General features: G+C 52.4%; 2 protein-coding genes across 3 annotated transcripts; one reads left to right on the top strand and one right to left on the bottom strand.

Moving 5' to 3' along the window:
• Positions 1-1,702: 1,702 nt before the first annotated feature.
• GET3 (guided entry of tail-anchored proteins factor 3, ATPase) lies at positions 1,703-10,526 on the bottom strand (the record flags this gene model as incomplete). Its single annotated transcript, XM_080715674.1, has 7 exons — positions 1,703-1,834; positions 2,675-2,872; positions 2,968-3,075; positions 4,007-4,157; positions 4,235-4,383; positions 9,486-9,633; positions 10,366-10,526. The coding sequence occupies 7 exons, from the start codon at positions 10,524-10,526 to the stop codon at positions 1,703-1,705; spliced, it is 1,047 nt and encodes a 348-aa protein (XP_080571800.1).
• A 1,181-nt stretch (positions 10,527-11,707) lies between these two features.
• On the top strand, positions 11,708-15,588 carry TRIR (telomerase RNA component interacting RNase; the record flags this gene model as incomplete). 2 transcript variants are annotated; one of them, XM_080715241.1, is made up of 3 exons in its annotated part: positions 11,708-12,049; positions 14,906-14,983; positions 15,262-15,588. In XM_080715241.1, the coding sequence occupies 3 exons, from the start codon at positions 11,708-11,710 to the stop codon at positions 15,367-15,369; spliced, it is 528 nt and encodes a 175-aa protein (XP_080571367.1). In that variant the 3' UTR covers positions 15,370-15,588. The 2 variants fall into 2 exon arrangements, with proteins under 2 accessions (XP_080571367.1, XP_080571368.1); XM_080715242.1 differs by lacking the exon at positions 14,906-14,983.
• Between the last annotated feature and the right edge of the window lie 3,428 nt (positions 15,589-19,016).

The following is a 19,016-nucleotide window of genomic DNA, read 5'->3' as shown; positions in this document are numbered from 1 at the left end:
TCTGAAACCGAAATTCTGGTCTCAGCCTCCCAAGTACTTGGATTACAAACGTGTACCACCATGCCTGGCTAAATTTTTGTTCTGAAACGGTTTCACTAGGTTGCTGAGCACTTCTTAGGTTTCTGAGGCTGTCCTCGAACCTGCTATCCTGCTGTTTCAGTCCCCCAAGTACTGGGATTATAGGCATGCACTTTTGAATACAGGACTCTCGGGACAGGTGGGGAAGAGGTAGCCTGGACTAGTTCATACGGTGATTGTTAACGGCAAATCATAACAGATGCTGACAGGCAGGTCTCTGCTATAAAATGCTGATTCATGTCTCTGAACCAACCCTCACAAGCCAGTCTACGAAATTCACTCAGTGCTCCTACTCCCACTATCCAGGTGGGGAAACTGAGGCTCCCATTAAGCAACTCTTCTGTGGGACAGCTGGGTTCGGAACCCAGGCAATGTGGCATAAAGCCTGCGGCCCCTGCTGCCAGCTGCACCCCCCCTTTGTTTATTCATGCCACCCCAACATGCCCACACCCGCTGCACACACCCTGTGGAGGAGTCACGTTTAGGTTGGTGGCTGGGTTCCCCTGGCACACACAATACACCCTGGCACACCCAGACCCTGGGTGTGTGAGTCCTGAACACGGCTTTGAGTCATTTGTGTTTTCCAGGACCCTCTTTCTGTTCCCCACCCCCAACCAGCTCCTGCTTGGAACTTGCAAACACTCCACGTCTTGAGGGTTCTGACAGCCTCCAGCAGGGATGGCAGCGGCTGCCCTGGCAGAAGGAGCAGCCAAGGCAGGCGGCGAGGGCCCAGTAGGTGCCTTCCAGGCCAGAGCCTGGCGGTTTGGTGAATTTGTGCTCTGACCCAGGGAGTGGCTGCACTTAGGCCCCCAGCTTAAGGATGAAGGGACCAAGGTGGCCCTGGCCTCTGTGGGACCCCTGTGGAGGCAGGACCAACTTTCAGGGCCCTTCCAGCCAGAGTCCTCTGCCATCCGGTCCCCCTAATCATCCCTACTGTTCCAGCCCCTAGTCGGGAGGGGCTGATGCCATCCAAGGGAGGTAGGAATTGGGGGTGGGGCTGTTAATCCCCAGCTTGGCAGTCCAGCCTCTGCCCAGGGCGCCCACTAATTCCCAAACTAAACAGCAGGCAGCGCTGGGCCCGCTGCCTGCTTAATCCACCCCAGGAGCCTGAGCTGGCCGGGCCTCTAGGTTCCCACACCCCGAGCCTGAGCCTCCGAGGAGGAAAAGGACAAGTAGCCTCTACAACTCCAGGTTTCAGGCCCGAGCAGGGACATCTCTACCCATGCAGAAGTGAACAGCGCACCGTTACACACCCTTTCCCAAAGTTGCCAGGATAAGCACACATCTGACACCCTGTTGTGAAGCTGCTTTCTAGTGTGCTAATTCTGAGCAATGCACAACCTATGCAATTGTACATGAGGGTGTTAACCCCCACCCCCACTTCCTTTTATCAACAAACACAGTGGTTTTAAGATTACTTTATTGAGGAGAGAGAGGCAGAGAGGTGGGGGGGCATCTACAGCTCCCCCGAGCCCCACCAGGGGGAATAAACCCCCTCCCTGCCTCCCGCCCCCCAAGTGGCTCCCCCTGTACTATGGGGGACTTTGTGCAAACTCTGTCCCAGGGGAGAGTGGGGAGGGCCGGAGGGGGTGTGAGACGGCAGCAGCTGGGGCTGGTGGCAGTGCTATTGGGCACTGGGGGGCTTGTAGGGCTCCAGGAGGAGGGCAGAAAAGGTGTTGACCTTGTCTGCCCCCCGCACCTCATGCGGTAACAGCGGCAGCTTCACGATGTGGAAGTCTTCATACAGGTCCTCCATCTGCAGCCGGGCCAGAGGACAGAGAGCCACAATGAGGGGCAGGAAGGCAAGCAGAGGGCAGGTCCACGGAAGGGGTTGGGCCAGGAGCCTCCAGGGCCCAGGATAGAGTATAGGGAAAAGGCTTCCTAGGGCCATCAGCAGGAGTGGGGCTGGGAATGTCAGAGAACACTGGGCTGGACCTCCTGCCCCCCAGCACCACAGGTACCCAAGCCAGGCTAGCCACAGTCCTCTAGGGCCAGAAGGATCTCAAGTAGGGGATCCCTCAGGGGTAGAGGGATGTACAAAAGGCCAGAGAATATTGTTCAGTGGTTAGTGCTAGCCTAGCTAGAACTAGGAAATAAAAAAATAAACAAGCCAGGTCAGCTGACGTGGTGTTGTACCCTTGTAATCCCAGTATCTGGGAGCTGAGACAGGAGGATTGTGGTTTGAGGACAGCCTCAGCTACTACTTAGTGAGGCCCTGTTTTAAAATAAAGAATAAAAAACAAGGCTGAGGGTGTAGCTCGGAGGCAGAATGCCCCTGGGTTCCATTCCCAGTACCACAAACAAAAACAAAAAACAGGCCAGGCATTGTGGTGCACACCTGTAATCCCTTGGAGGGATTGAAATGGGAGGATCCCAGGTTTGAGGACGGCTTCAGCAACGTAGCAAGACCTCTGGCAACTTAGCAAGACCCTGTTTCCAAACAAAAAATAAAAAGGGCTAGGAGCATAGCCTGGAGGTAGAATGCCCAAGGGTTCAATCCCCAGTACCACCAAAAAAAAGAAATACATATATAGCTAATGAGCTGAGCAGAGGTGCCTCAGTGGCTGGAGCTAGCTGGCTGGGTGGGTGTGCACACCTGATCCAGGTACTTGGCCTGGATCTTGTGGCGGGCTTCGCACATCTTGCAGGGCTTCTCAGGATCAGGGAAGACGAGCTGGTTGACGATGATGTTGTGGGTGTCGATCTTGCACTTGGCCAGCTCCTGGATCAGCCGCTCTGTCTCATACAGGGACAAGAACTCAGCAATGCACACACAGATGAAAGTCGTCTGCTCCTGCAGGGCACGAGAGAGGAGAGGATGGTGAGGGCTGGCTCCAGCCCATCCCCACTCCCTCCAGGCCTCTGGCCATCTGCTGGAACAGGACTCACCGGGTCCTTGAACTGCTCACTGACGGAGCGGATGACAGGCAGCGTCTCCTCCAGTTTGGAAGCCAGCTGGTCTGCATTCATGTCCCCCAGGCCCAGCATGTTGCACATCTGTGGGGAGGAGCCACAGGCTCACTGCTCACCTGGGGCCATTTAAAGCCCCCAGGGAGGGGGTGGGGGACTCGCTAAAAACCAGGAGCACAATTCCTGGCTCCCCCTGGTGGTCAGAGGCATGAGCCTGGGAACAGATTCCTGGGGTCAGTCAAATCCCCACTCTGCCATTTACGTGAGAACCGGCAAGGAGGGGGTTGACATCCTGGAGCCTCAGTTTCCCCATCTGTAAAGCTTACCTCTGAGAACTCTTGTGCTAGATGAGCTGGCATATTATGATATGCTAAGACTGAGCAGGGCAGAGTAGTGCTCAGCAAATATGACTACATGAGGCTGGTGGGCCATATGCACACCAGAGATAAAGCTGGGCTGTGTAGAAATACCACCTTAATGATAATCCATGGGCCGCTCTGTTTTTTTGCTTTTGTGGTGCTAGTACAGAACCCAGGGGCTGTTCTGTCTCTGATCTAAGCCCCTAGTCCTTCAGCCCTCTTTGATTTTATTTTGAGATACAGCCTCACTACATTGCTGAGGCTGTCCTAGAAACTCCAGTCCTCTTGTCTCAGCCCCCTGAGTCGCCGGGATTACAGGCACCATGCCCTGCTCATGATCTCCATTTGACAGACAAGGAAGGGGAGGTCCAGACAGGTGAACTTGCTTGGGGTCACACAGCTGCCCCCCACCGCACGTATGGGGTGCGGGGGACGTGGAGGCAGGACGCCTGGCTGTGGTGCTTCCAACTGTGCAGGGCAGGGCTTGAGAGTGAACGGGGAGGGGCAGAGTCCTGCCTGTGGGGTGGGTGAAGACTCATCCCACCCAGTGGGAAGCACCAACGGACGGGACGTGGGGACCGGGGCCTGTGAGGCGGCCATCTGGGGGCTGGGGCCCGCTCCCGCTCCGAGGACGCCTGTGTGCCTGGGGCCCAGCCTGCCTGTGAGATGAAGGGGCTGATCTGGTTCTTGATCTGCATGAGGCGGCCCAGGCCTCGCTCCACGATGGTGGGGAAGTTGAGCAGCCTGAGTGTGTGGCCTGTGGGCGCCGTGTCAAACACCACCACCGAGAAGTTCATGCCCTTCACCAGCCTGAGGGGAGACGGGGGTCAGGCCTGCTCCGGCCTCTCCGCCCCGGGCGGCCCCCACCCCCGCTGGCCGGCCCTGACCTCATGACCTCGGCGTAGCTCATAGCCTCATCGATGCCTGGGAAGGCGCTCATGGCCTCCTGCATCATCTTCTTGCCCATGCTGAGCATGTTGTCCTCTTCAAAGAACTCATCTGGCAGTTCCGCCACGCCCAGGCTGGGGTCGATCTCCTGGGGGCCAGAGCGGAAGAGACTCAAGTCAGTATGACTGTTGGGGCAGGGGAGGCTTCCGGCCTGCCACAGAGCCAGTGTGCCGCTCTGACCAGAGGCCCCGCATCATTATGTCCTGGCCTTTCCCTGGGGACTTAGGATCTCCAGTGGTTGGGCTAGTGCTCAAACCGCCACAAACAAGTGGAAAATTGCAAACCTTGACCATGGTCTGCAAAAAGATGCCGGTACACACTTGCAATCCCAGAACTTGGGAGGCTGGGACAGGGGGTGTGCAGGTTCAAAGCCAGCCGTAGCAACTTAGTGAGGTTCTCAGTTACTTAGTGAGAAAATAGGTCTGGGAGTGTAGCTTGGCGGTAGAAGGCCCAGAGGTTCCATCCCCAGCACTACAAAAAAAAGATGCTGAAATCACACTCAGGGCATTTTTGCATGGGTGTTCTCCACCTGGAACTTGATTTCCTAAGACACACCCACGACTGCCCGCACACCTCTTTTTTCTTTTTTTGGTGGTCCTGGGATTGAACCTGGGGGCATTCTACCTGAGTGACATATCTAGCCCTGTTTTACTTTTTAATTTTGAAGTAGGGTCTCATTAAGTTGTTTAAGGCCTCGCTAAGTTGCTGAGGCTGGCTTCAAAGCTGCAATCCTCCTGGCTCAGCCTCCCAAGTACTGGGGTTACAGGTGCGTATCACCACGTCCAGCTTGCGCCACCTCTTCTTGGTGACTTCACAGATCCCCTGGTGAAGCCCCCGGGAGCTTGCCTCCCCTCACTCCTCCAGTACAGGCCCAGCCACACCCTTGATAGGTTATTCCACATTCTATTCTTGGACCTGAGGCTCCTTTTCTCTGGCCTGTTATTTCAAACCTCTGTGGGTCAGGACCCTTGTAAGTCCAGGTTCCAGAGGCTGCTTTCCTCTTCCCTCTGGGCTTGGAAAACCTCCCATTCTGCTTATTCTTAGCTTTCTGGTGGTGTTGCACCCAAGGGCCTGAGCACATCTGACCAGTAATTCCTGATCACAGATCTACAAGGGGCACTGGACGAGCCAGAAGCCCTGTGGCCTTCCTTCTGTCCTCAGAAGTGTTTTTGTGGTATCTTGTCCCTTCTCAAATTGCTCCTGTTCCTATTCACTGAGGCCCTTAACTCTGTGAGAAAGAGAAGCTGCTGGCCGCCAGAACCGTCATCCTCTCCAGGAAATGCCCCAGTTTCCTCTGCTTCCCAAAGAGTCCCTGACCCTGGCAGACCCAAGTCTTGGGTCTATATGCTGGATGAAACTTATTCTTTTCCAGCATTACCTGTCCCCAACTGTTGGCAAATTCCCTGCTGCAAATACACACGCTCTGTCTTCGCTTACAGCCCCGTGCTGGGTGTGCTGTCGTATGCCTGTAATCTCAGAATTTGGGAGGCTGAGACATGAGGATTACAGGTTGGAGACTAGCCTCGGCAACTTAGGGAGATCTTATTTCAAACAAACGAATAAAAAGGGTTAGGGGTTGCGGGGCGTGGTGGCGCACACTTGTAATCCCAGCATTTGGGAGGGGAGGCTGAGACAGGAGGATCTGGGTTCGTGGACAGCCTCAGCTACTTACTGAGGCCCTCTCTGCAACTCAGTAAGACCTTGTTTCAAAATAGCTCAGAGGTAGAATGCCCCTGGGTTCCATCTCCAGCACCACAAAACAGAAAAACAAACATAAAAAGGGTTAGGGGTGGAGCTCAGAGGTAAAATGTTTCTGGGTTCAAGTCCTAGTACTACAACCAAAAAGCCCTTCTCAGCTGGTAAGGGGGCGCATACCTGTAGTCTTAGCTACTGGGGAGGCGGAGGCAGGAGGATTGCTTGAGCTGAGTTCAAGACCAGTCTCATAAGTATGGAAAATTACTTTCAAGTCAATGCTAACCTTCAAGCTCCAGGGTCATATAACTAAGCTACTGTCATCTCCCCACTTGGGTGTTCAAGTGGGCACCTTGAATTCCCTGTAGACAGAACAGAACTTTTGATCTGTCCATCCTAAATCTGTTCTTTTCCTAGTTCTCCCCATTCCAACTACTTAGGGAGAAAGATAAGACATATACTGAATTTGTTTCCTTATTTCTTCACCCATTATAATCAAGCACTCTGTTATACTTTCAAAATACACACCCAAACCTAACTACTTGTCCCCCAACATTCTGCTCCTGCATGAGCATGCAGGCTACTGTCTCACTGCTCACCTTTCACACCCCTGGCCCCTTTATTAGTCTACCTCCTCCTAACCTTTACTACAATGCAATCTCCATATGACAGCTAGAGGGAACTTTTTTTTGGTTAGTACTGGAGATTAAACCCAGGGTGTTAGCCGGGCGTGGTGGCACACGCTTGTAATCCCAGCTCTTGGGAGGCTGAGACAGGAGGATCTCGCAGGTTCAAAGCCAGCCTCGCCTGGTTTAAGAGACCCTGTTTCCAAATAAAATATAAAATAGGTCTGGGAGTATAGCCTGGAGGTAGAAGTTCCCTGGGTTCCATCCCAGTACCACCAAAAAACCAACCAACCAACCAACCAACCAACCAACCAACCAACCAACCAACCCAGGGTGTTCTACCTCCGAGCTACACCCCAGCCCTATTTTTTATTCTTCATTTTGAAACAGGATCTTGCTGAGTTGCAAAGGGCCTCACTAAGTAGCTGAGGCTGTCTGCAAACCGTAATCCTCCCAAATGCTGGGATTACAGTGTGCTTACAATGTGCATCACCACGCCCAGCTTTATTCTTTATTTTGAAACAGGGTCTCACTAAGTTGCAGAGGGCCTCTCTGCAACTTAGCTCTGCAAAGTAGCTGAGGCTGTCCACAAACCTTCTGATCCTCCAATCTCAATCTGAGCCTCCCAAGTGCTGGGATTACAAGCATGTGCCACCATGCCCGGCTCCCAGGGCTTTTCTACCTCCGGGCTATCTCAGCCTCCCAAGTGCTGGGATTACAAATGTGCACTACCATGTCCAGCCAGAGAGAACTTTTTCTTTCTTTAACGGTACTGGGGATGGAACCCAGAGGCTTTTCTTTTCTTCTTCTTCTTCTTCTTCTTCTTCTTCTTTTTTTTTTTTTTTGTGTGGATCTTGGGATTCCCACCCAGGGGCATTCAACCTCTGAGCTACACCCCCTACCCTATTTTTTATTCTTCTTCTTTTTTTTTTGGTGGTACTGGGGTTCCTGGAAGCCCTTCTACCTCCGGGCTACACTCCCAGACCTATTTTTACATTTTTATTTGGAAACAGGGTCTCCTAAGCCAGCGCGCGCAGCTGGCTTCGAACCTGCGCGATCCTCCTGTCTCTGCCTCCCAAGCGCGGGGATTACAAGCGTGCGCCACCACACCCAGCTGCTGCTTCTTCTTCTTCTTGTTCTTCTTCTTTTTTTTTTTTTTTTGAGGGCCTGGGGATGGAACCCAGGGGCATTTGACCTCAGAGCCACATCCCTGCCCTATTTTTATTCTTTTTTTTGAAACAGGGTCTCACTAAGTTGTGGAGGGCCTCACTAAGGAGCTGAGGCTGTCTGCGAACCATGATCCTCCAGTTTCAGCCTCCTGAATGCTGGGATTACAAACATGTGCCACACCTGGCTTTATTCTTTATTTTTTGAAACCAGGTCTCATTAAGTGGCAGAGGACCTCACTAAGTAGCTGAGGCTGGCTGCAAACCGTGATCCTCCAATCTCAAACTCAGGCTCCCGAATGCTGGGATTACAAGCGTGTGCCACCATGCCTGGCTCCCAGGGGTTTTTCTACCTCCGGGCTATACTCCCAGACATATTTTATACTTTATTAGAAAACAGGGTCTCAAGCCTGCACCACCATGCCTGGCCAGAGGAAACTTTTTTTTTTGGTGGTACTGGGTTCCTGGAAACCCTTCTTCCTCTGAGCTACACTCCCAGACCTATTTTATACTTTTATTTGGAAACAGGGTCTCTTAAGCCAGCACGGCTGGCTTCGAACCTGCGTGATCCTCCTGTCTCCTCCCAAGCGTGGGGATTACAAGTGTGTGCCACCATGCCCGGCAGAAGAAACTTTTTAAAATATAAATTTGGGCTGGGCATGGTGGCACATGCTTGTAATCCCAGCATTTGGGAGGTAGAGACCAGAGGATTGAGGTTTGTGGACAGCCTCAGCTACTTAGTGAGGCCCTTGGCAACTAAGTGAGAATCTGTGTCAAATAATAAAAATGCTAAAAAATAGACTTGGGAGTGTAGCTCGGAGGTACAATGCCCCTGGTTCTATCCTCAATACTGCCAAATACACACACACAAATTTGCCCATGATAGTGCTCTGCTTAAAATAAATAGCTTCCTACTTGGCATAGTGGCATGTGCCTGTACTCCCAGTACTTGGGAAAAACCGAGAGAGAAGAATTGCAGGTTTGAAGCCAGCCTCAGCAACTCAATAAAACTGTGTTTCAAAATAAAAATAAAAATAAAATAGAGCTGAAGGGCTGGGGGTGTAGCCTGGAGGTAGAATGCCCCTGGGTTCCATCCTTGGTACCACCAAAAAAAACCAAAAAGAGGCGTGGTGGTGCACACTTGTAATCCCTGCACTTGGGAGACGGAGACAGGAGGATGGCGCAGGTTCGAAGCCAGCCGCACTGGCTTAAGAGACCCTGTTTCCAAATAAAAAACAGTATAAAATAGGTCTGGGAGTGTAGCTCAGAGGTAGAAGGGCTTCCAGGAACCCCAGTACTACCAAAAAAAGAAAAAAGGGCTGGAGATATAACTTGGAGGTGGAATGTCTCTAGGTTTGGTCCCCAATACCAAAATAAACAAATAATAAATAATAAAATAAACACCTTCCCTGTAAACTTAGAAACAAAGCCAAACTGCTCACAACGGCTGCAAAGTTCCATACCATGTACCTCTGGTTGATCTTTCAACCTCTCCTTCCATTACCCCGGCACAGTGAGCTCTAGTCACTCTGACCACTTACTGCCCCTCAAACACGTCTCCTTCATTCCTTCATCAAGGAAGGAGTGAAACAGAAGAGATACAGGATTTAGGATGGGCAGGACAATGGTGGCTGCTGGTGGGTAGGCCAGAGAAAGGCCTAAGGGCCCTCTTCCAGAAGTGGGAAGCCACGTTCTGCTTAACTTACCATAGCGAAGAGGTTGTCGTAGCCTTTGACCTTGGTAGGCACCTTGGAGAACTTCTGGTCAAAAGCATCTGAAATGTTGTGAGCTGGGTCTGTGGAGATGATCAGAACACTCTCACGCCCCTTGGATAGCTGGACTGCCAGGCTGCAGCTGCACAAAGGAAATGTGGAAAGGCTGGGAGCAAGGTGTTGGGCTCTGCTGCCTGGGTCTGCATGGGGAGATGTTGAGTCCGAGGAGCAGAGACTTGAATTAGCAGGGGTCTTAGGAGGAGAGCATGAGTCACTGTGGAACTAAGCATGAGATCCTGTCAGGGATCTCATCTACGAGCTCTCCCATCTGGATCACAGTTCTTAGTTTCATTTGACTGATTCAGTTGGACCTGGCGCCCGTTTTTCCTTTGCTGGGCACAGAGTGGCATGGTCCAGCTGCTCAGCCAGCATAGCTTGTCTCTGTTCCCTTTCCCTCAACTCTCTGCTGAAGTTTAGGATGGTTCCCGCCCGAGACAGTCTGATCACGTGTTCTTTCCCCCACCTTCTTCAGGTCCAGACAGCTTGCCATGGTGCCCTTCTCCCTACTTCAAGCTCAGTCGAGTATGGCCTAGCCGATTGGGACATCTAGGTCCTCCTCTGCCCGTCCGTGCGCTGGGTTCACTGTGGTTTGGCACCCAATCCCCAACAGGGATAGTCCAACTCACATGGTGCCAGACCTGCATCGGGGTGCTGTCATTTATTGGCTGCAGGTAACTTTACGGAGATTACAACTCAGAAGACCCCAGCCCAGCCTCCCGGCTCCGCTCGGGGTAGAAAAGCGGGTCCCGGGCCTCCCCTTCCCTCAGTGGTACATCCCACCCGCCTTCCCAGGCCCCCTCTTTAGACTCTCTACCTGCATGTAGTCTTGCCCACGCCACCCTTGCCCCCGACAAAGATCCACTTAAGGCTGCGCTGCTCGATGATGTTGCTAAGCGTGGGTTCCAGCGGTTCCACATCAGGTGCATCCTCGAACTCCTCTGCCTCAACCCCCCACCCAGCCACCCCTGCCGCCATCTTGGAGCCGGCTCACGTGATCGAGCGGAGCGCACCACGCAAAGCGCCTACAAGGAAAATTTATCTATTACATTCCTCTTACGACTAAGAGCCTGAATTAATTTTCAGACAAACTGACTTTTAGGAGATAAGAGAAGCTATAGTTTCATTGCTTTATAGTTCTCAGTCTCATGTTATAAATACCTTGCCTATATCTTTAATGGATTCCCCTGCCTAGTGAACATACTGGTAGGGCTCATGTACTCCCCTTCACTGATTGGGCTCTAAGTCTTGCAGCACTCCTTTCATTGGCTACATCTTTTGACTTCCACCAGTCATGCTCACGCCCTGGTAGCCGCCAACCTCTCCTTAGCAACCAGCCAAACACCCTGTCCAAGCCCTTTCAGTGAAGTTTGAGCCGAGGTCGGTACTGGATCGATTCTATAGGCTCAACCTCATGTCGATCATTTTCCTCTTATTGTTCAGATTGGGCTCCGAACGTAGAGTCACGTCCGCCCCCTCTGCTAGTCAATTGGCTGTGAGCCACCTCCTGCTCCTGCCGCAAACCAATCAGGGACAAATCGATCGGGTGGCTGAAAACGGGTGTCGGGGCCGAGATTAGGTGAGCGGGAAAACGACTCTAATTGCGGGCAGGGTCTGCACACTCCCGTCCAGTACGCCCTGAGCCCCCATGCTGGGCAGGAACCATACCTGCACCCACGCTCCTTGTAGAAGCGATTCCCGGGACATGCTTTAGACCCAGCTAGGGACCTAAGTTCCAATGTGTTGAGCATACAGCCTCAGTCAGGGTCCTTTCACTCGCAATGCTAATCCCTGGTGGCAGACGGAGAGTCTAGCCTGGAAAGCTAGTACGCTCCCACCCTCTACGGGAACCCCACTTCGGAAAGTCTGTTACAGCCCAGTCCCAGACGAAAGCCGCACTCCCCGGGACCCCACGTTGGTGTGTAGCCAACCCCTGTCTAGCCGGATTGTTAAAAGCCGTGGGGCGGGCCGGCTCCTCGAGGCCGCGCCCCATTGGGTCATACTCCGCTTCGCCCCGCCCTAGTCCCCGCCCCTCTGCGCACGCGCGCGGGCCCAGACAGCTCTTCCCGGCATGCATTGTTCCGGACGAGGCTAGTCGGGCGCCAAGCGCGGGCCGGAGCGGCCTTCCCGAAGTCCTTTGCGCGGCACCTGGCGACAAAATGGCTGCCCGAGGGAGACGGGCGGAGCCTCCAGGCCGGGAGGCGCCAGGCCCCGCGGGCGGCGGCGGGAGCCGATGGGCTGAGTCCGGGCCGGGGACGTCACCCGAAAGCGGAGACGATGAGGTGTCGGGCGCCGGTTCGAGCCCGGTGTCGGGCGGCGTGAACTTGTTCGCCAACGACGGCAGCTTCCTGGAGCTGTTCAAGCGGAAGATGGAGGAGGAGCAGCGACAGCGGCAGGAGGAGCCGCCCCCGGGCCCGCCGCGACCCGACCAGCCGGCTACCGCAGCCGCGGGCGCAGGGGATCCGAAGAGGAAGGGCGGCCCGGGCCCCACGCTCAGCTTCGTAAGGAGCCGCGGGGGTGGGGGCGGGCGCCAGGGCCTGCCTTGGAAGGGGACTCCGGGGCTGAGGAGGGGAATCGGAACCCTAGGCCACCCTCCAGCCGCTGAAGGCTGGCTGTCCAGGTCACCCGATGAGACGTGGAACCTGGATTCCCGACGAGAGGGGACCGAGGGCGGGCGTGGGGACCCCCAGATCCTACTCTCCGGGAACTAGGAGCCGGGATTGAATTGGAAACAGCGCTCCGGGTCCAGGGAAACTTAGATACTAGGCCTTCTGTTTGGTACCTAGACTTTGGTTATGGGAACCATCCTTTACTGTGGAAAAATAGGAGGGAGGGTTGCAAATTTGAGTCCCAACACTGAGTTGTGTACATTAGTGTCAGAACGCTGACTGCCCACTTAGGAAGGTTGCTTAGCTTCTCTGGATCTTATTCAACTAATATCCATTTATTGAGCACCTTACCTTGTGCTGGGCATCGTGCGAGGTGCAAGGTTTGCAGTAGTGGCTGTGATGGATAAGATCCCTGCACCTCTGGAGTCTCTGTGCAGGCCTACTCTCATTTTCTCTAGGTGCAGAAATGGGCATCATTACATCTTTTGATGTACCACGGGTTCCATGAGGTGATCCTGGAAAAGTGGTTAGCACAAGTCTGTTTTATCGGAAGGGCTAAGCCAGTGGTTCTCAACTGGTGACCTTTTCCCCCACCCCCATATTTGGCAAGAGCTGAAGACATATTTGGTTGTTAAAACTGGGGAGATGCTCCTGACGTCTATGGGTAGAGGCCAGGGATGCCGTTTACCATCCTACAATGCACAGAGCAGCCCCTTTCCCCTCAACAAAGAACAATCCAGCCCAAAATATCAATAGTGAGACTGCCGCGATGTCACACACCTGTAATTCCAGTACTTGGGAGGCTGAGACAGACAGGAGGATAGTGGGTTAGAGGCAAGTCTGAGACCCTTTGTCAAAATAAAACAGAATGGGAATGTAGCTTAGAGACAGAATGCCCTGGGCTCAATCCCCTTACCAAAAAAAAAAAAAAAAGTCAGTGTTAGGTTGAGAAACTCTTAGCTAGATAAACTGGACTTATTGCCAGCCCTGAGCTTTCTTGGTCTCTGGTGTTGAGATCAAGGCCCTGTGGAGGAAAGAGTACTGATTTAAGACTAACAGACTTGGTTGGGAGTTCCGATCTTGGCTCTCCCTGTGTGGCTTTTGGGCAAGTGATCTAATCTCTGCTAGCCTCGGGTTCTTTATCTGTTATTTTAACTGTGCAGAAGGGCGTGGTGGGGCATGCTTGTAATCCTCGCGCTTGGGAGGTGAAGACAGGAGGACCGCGGGTTTGAAGCCAGCTTAAGAGACCCTGATTCCAAATGGAAAGTATAAAATAGGTCTGGGAGTATAGCCCGGAGGTAGAAGGGTTTCCAGAAACCCCAGTAGCACCAAAATAAATAAATAAAATGACTGTGTGGAGCCGGGTGTGGTGGTACACACTTGTAATCCCAGCATTTGGGAGGCGAGACCGGAGGGTCATGGTTCGTGGACAGCCTCAACACTTAATGAGGCCCTCCGCAAGTTAGTGAGGCCCTGTTTCAAAATAAAGAATAAAAAAATAGCTGGGTGTGGTGGTGCACCCTTGTAATCCCTGTGCTTGGGAGGATGAGATAGGAGGATTGCACACGTTCAAAGTCAGCCTCAGCTACTTAGTGAAGCTCTCAGCAACTTAGTGAGACCCTGTTTTCAAAATAAAGTATAAAATAGGTTTGGGAATATAGCCCTGAGGTAGAAAGCCCCTGAGTTCCACTTCCAGTACCACAAAAAAAGAAGAAGAAAAAATATGGCAAGGGGTGTAGCTTGGAGGTTGAATGCCTGTGTTCCATCCCCACATTCGCCAAAAAAAAAAAAAATAGGCTGTGTGGTGTGCGGTGTGTGGTGTGAGATATATATATATATATCTGGCTGAGCACTCACCTAGCATATGTGAAGTTCTGGGTTGCATTTCCAGCACGCGCGCGCGCACACACACACACACACACACACACACAGAGGAAAGAAAGAAGAAAAAGAAAAAGGATGAGAATAGACCCAGGATCACCTACAGAGGTTGAAGATGGGATTATGTCTCTGAAGCCTTTTGCAGTCCCTGGAGCACAGGAAATCCCCAGTTGAGAGGAAATGATGGGATACTAGGATAAAAGTCAGGGCATGGGTAGGTGTGACAGCTGAGCATGGAAGCTGAGACCTCTCCATGACTGGGAGCAGTAGTGTTTGTCACTGTCTTTTTCATTTGTTCATCCAGGGGCCATTGTGGCTGCTTCCTTAACGGGCTAGGTACAGGGGAATCTGTTGGCCAGTGGTTCCGGATGCCTTCTGCCCAGTGGCTTAGACGCGTCTAACCCCGAGCCTCCCTCCAGTGTTTGTTATCATGAGCTCTCCTAAAAGACTTTTAACTTTCATCTTTGGGTAACCGAATGTGAAGGAGATGACACATTTCAGCCAGGGCTTAGCATACAGTAAGTGTGCTATAAAGGGAGCTGCTGCAGCTTTCATGGTTTCTACCAGGGGCAGGTGAGGCCCTTGCATAGAGAGAGTACAGAACTGGTCCCCACCCAGAAAGCCGCTCTTCAAGCTCCCTGGGAGGGCAGCCCAGGAGCCAGGATTGCCTGGGCATGGCAGGCCCAGGACAGGCGCTGAGTCGCGTGTGCTCCTCTCTGATTGCTGCGCAGGTCGGCCGGCTGGTGGAGCTGGGCGCGGCGTCGGGACGGGCCACCGGGCCGGGCTAGGAAGGTGTAGTGGGCCTCAGCGCCGCCAAGGGCGGGCCCGGCTCCTGTAACCCTTGCAGTCTTCTGTCCCTTCACCCAGGTGGGCAAGCGCAGAGGCGGGAACAAACTAGCCCTCAAGACGGGAATAGTAGCCAAGAAGCAGAAGACTGAGGATGAGGTGAGCAGGCCGGGAGGGAGGCTGTCTCCCCGCCTTTGCCTTCTAGCCTCTGTGCTGGTGATGAGGCTTGTCCCTCCCTGTCCAGCTTCCTGCCCTGGGGGGTGTGCCTGGGTGGGTACAAGGCTCTCCCCAAAGTCCCCAGATAGCTCTGCCTACCTTGTCCTCAAACCCAGGACGTTCAGGGCGATACTGGGGATGGGTCAGCCGTCTCAGTCCTGACCTCGGTTCTCGGCCTCCATGGTCCTCTCTCCCAACCCCTCTTGTCCCCCACCCCACAGGTATTAACAAGTAAAGGTGATGCGTGGGCCAAGTACATGGCAGAAGTGAAAAAGTACAAAGCCCACCAGTGCGGCGACGATGATAAAACTCGGCCCCTGGTGAAATGACCCCTCTCCGTGCACCACGGCCTGGGACTCTCTGCGATGTACATAACTATTTAATGCAGCGGCAGCGGCAGCAGCCTTCCCGAGGACTGATACACACAAGGAAATCGAGGTGCTCCCGCAGCCGCGGATGATTCTCCAGGACTCTTTTTTACCTTGAGCACTTGCCTCCTGAGACTTATTAGAACAGTGGTTTACTATCCCCTCTCTTCCCACCTTGTTGTTCTCTCTGCCTCTTTCTGTCTTCCTCTTTTCACCTTTCCCTCCCCTTAGCCATCACTTCTGGGAAGTAAAGAACTTGACTTAGTGCGGGAGCTGTGTGCATGGTTTTGTCTTTTTTGTGCTTTGGAATTTAAGCCCTTCCCCATGGGGCTGCGCCACACCTGCCAAAGCTGGGATCTGGCTCAAATGAGGACAGTGGGAAGGTTTGGAGGGCAGGGGCACACCCTCCTCTTGTCAGGGACTCTCCTGGAGACCCCATGGTCCCTCTGTACATGAAGCCCAGTGTCCATCTTCATAGCCTGTTTTGGCTGCCACTGGGCGTGCAATTCAGTGGTACCTGCCTGCATGTGCAAAGCCTCTGGGTTCCAAGCCCAGCACCACACACGCAGTCTCCATTTTGGGTGGCCCGGAGGCCATGCTTTGTTCACTTGGCTATACTTCCTGAACACGTATGCCCAGCCATTCTAGGCCCCAGGGACCCTGGCAGTGAGCAGAAGGAGATGCCGCAGATGCTCTCTGCAGATGCTGGAGGAGGTAGGGACAAAGGGGAAGCCATTTGGGGTGGTGACCACAAACAGGGGTAGAATAGAGGCTTCGGGGAGGTGGCTATTTTAGTTCACATTTGCTCAGAGTCCTGAGGAAAGTCAAGAAGGAGGTCCCATGTAGAGGGAAGTCCCAGCATACAGAAAGTGCCTGGCCCTCTTGGGAACCTGAGGAAGGACAGGTGGCTGCTGGGCGATAGTTTAGATGCAGCCTCTGGGGCAGAGTGTTCCCTGGTAACAGATCTGAACACCTGCTTATAAGGACATACAGCTGCCACCAAAACACAGAAATCCCAGCCCTTGTGGATCTGGTGGTCTAGTTAGGGGGAGGGCAGGCAAGAAACAAATACAAAGAACACTCAGGTGGTTATACATTGTAGCAGAAGGTCCCAGAGAGCTGGCATGATGGTACAAATTTGTAATCCCAGCATTTGGGAGGCTGAGACAAAATTATGGTTTGAGGACAGCTTCAGCTACTACTTAGGCCCTTTGCAACTCAGTGAAACCCTTTTTCAAAATAAAGAATAAAAAATAGAGCCAGGCATGGTGGCACATGCTTGTAATCCCTGCCCTTGGGAGGCTGAGACAGGAGGATCGCGCAGGTTCGAAGCCAGCCTCAGCTACTTAGGCTCTCAGCAACTTAGTGAGACCCTGTTTCCAAATAAAATATAAAATAGGTCTGGAGTATATAGCCCAGAGGTAGAAAGCCTCTGGGTTCCACCCCCAGTACCTCCCCCCCCACACACACACACAAAATAATAATAAGTAAAAAATAGGACAAGGGGTGTATCTCGGAGGTGGAATGCCCCTGGTTCCATGCCTAGTACCACACACACACAAAGTCCCAGAGGAGAGTGGAAAAAGTGGTGATTTTAAGTATGTTGGTCAGGATGATTTTAAGAAGGTGATATTTGTTCCAAATCTCGAGGGAAGGAGGAGGGACCTTGGAGTGTTCCAAGTAGAAGGAAGGCAGGTGCAAGACCCTTAGCTGAAACCATGCCTGGCTTGTCAAACCATCAAACCGAAAGCAGACTTTGGAACAGGACACCCTCCCCTCTTACTTTGGGCTAAGACACAATACTTACCTGGTTTATTTTCCAGGAAGGCTCAAAAGTCCTCTGGCCGAGTGTGATGGTGCACGCTTGTAATCCCAGCATTTGGGAGGCTAAGACTGGAGGATTGCGGTTCATGGACAGCCTCAGCTACTTAGTGAGGCTCTCTGCAACTCAGTGAGACCCTGTTTCAAAATAAAGAATAAAAAATTGGGCAGGGGGTGTAGCTCGGAGGTCAAATGCCTCTGGGTTCCATCCCCAGACCAGCAAAAAAAAAAAAAAAAAAAAAAAAAAGTAAAGAATAAAAAATAGGACAGGGGGTATAGCTCAAGAGGTTGAATGTCCCTGGGTTCCATCCCCAGACCCCCCCCCCAAGAAAAAAAAAAAGTCCTCCTCCTTTGGGGTATTTGAGATGGTCCAGGTATGACTTTGGCCTGAGGATGGGGGGCTCAGGAAGCCAATGGAGCTGTCCTGCCACCAACTCTTCTCATAACCAGAAGCCAGTAACAACCTCTGGATCTTTAAAAAGAAACAAGCAAGAGAAGTAGGTCACCTCTGCAGCAGTTTGGCCTCTATTCTGTAGCATCGAGAGGCAAGAGACACTCCAAGTCTGGGTACCTCCCTCCGCCATGCTTCACAGCTCTGACCTGAGAAAAGAAAGGAGGAGGAGAATCAAGTTTGGGCTTTGGTGAGACACAGCCTTGGCCTCAACCTATTTTAGTGCCTGCTGGCTGTGTGCTTTTGGGTAAATCACTTAGCCTTTGTGTGGTTCAGATTCTTCATCTGTTAGGGGCAAAATAGGGAAGCATCTCAAGTTCTAAAGTAAGTGCCAGGGCTGTCAGTGGTAGAGCACTTGCCTGGTATGTATGATACCCTGGATTCAATCCTATACACTGCAAAAATTAAGAGCCATATTCATACAGTCTATTTATTTATTTTTGGTGGTACTGGGGGTGGAACCCAGAGGCTTTCTACCTCTGGGCTATACTCCCAGACCCATTTTTAATTTTATTTTGAAACAGGGTCTCACTAAGTTGCCGAGAACCTCACTAAGTAGCTGAGGCTGGTTTGAACTCGCGCGATCCTCCTGTCTCAGCCTCCCAAGCGCGGGGCTTACAAGCGTGTGCCACCACGCTCGGCTTTTTGTTTCATTTTGTGCTGGGGATGGAACTCAGGGTTTCACCCAAGCCAGGCAAGCACTCTACAGCTGAAGTTCATCTTGGGGTCATTTAAAAATTGCTGATCAAGCTGTACTTGGTGGCTCACACTTGTAATCCCAGCATTTGGGAGGCTGAGATAGGAGGATCGTGGTTCCTGGACAGCCTTAGGTACTTAGGCTCTGTTTCAAAATTAAGAATAATAAGTAGGGCTGGGGGGTATAGCTCAGAGGTAGAATGCCCCTGGTTTCCATCCCCAGTACTGCGGGCGGGGAGGGGTGGGTATTGCTGATCAAATCTGGGCGTGATGAGCCAGATTGGGTGGCACACATTTGTAATCCCAGCTTTTGGGAGCCTGAGACTGGAGGATCATGGTTTCAAGACAGCCTCAGATACTTAGGCCCTTTGCAACTCAGTGAGACCCTGTTTCAAAATAAAGAATAAAAAATAGGGTTGGGGGTCTAGCTCGGAGGTAGAATGCCCCTGGGTTCCATCCTCAGTATTGCAAAAACAAACAAACAAACAAAAACCTGGGTGTGATAGCACATGTTTGTAACCATAGTACTTGGCAGGCTGAGAGGATTGCAGGTTGGAGGATCGTCTCAATAGTGAGATTCCATCAACCTAGGGACCCTATTTCCAAATAAAAATAAAATAGGGTTGGAGTGTAACTCAGA

The sequence above is a fragment of the Muscardinus avellanarius genome, assembly GCF_963383645.1.
Source record: "Muscardinus avellanarius genome assembly, chromosome: 18".
In the NCBI taxonomy this organism is placed as follows: domain Eukaryota; kingdom Metazoa; phylum Chordata; class Mammalia; order Rodentia; family Gliridae; genus Muscardinus; species Muscardinus avellanarius.
The sequence above is the reverse complement of the archived record's forward strand: the minus strand, read 5'-3'. Positions and strand labels throughout refer to the sequence as shown.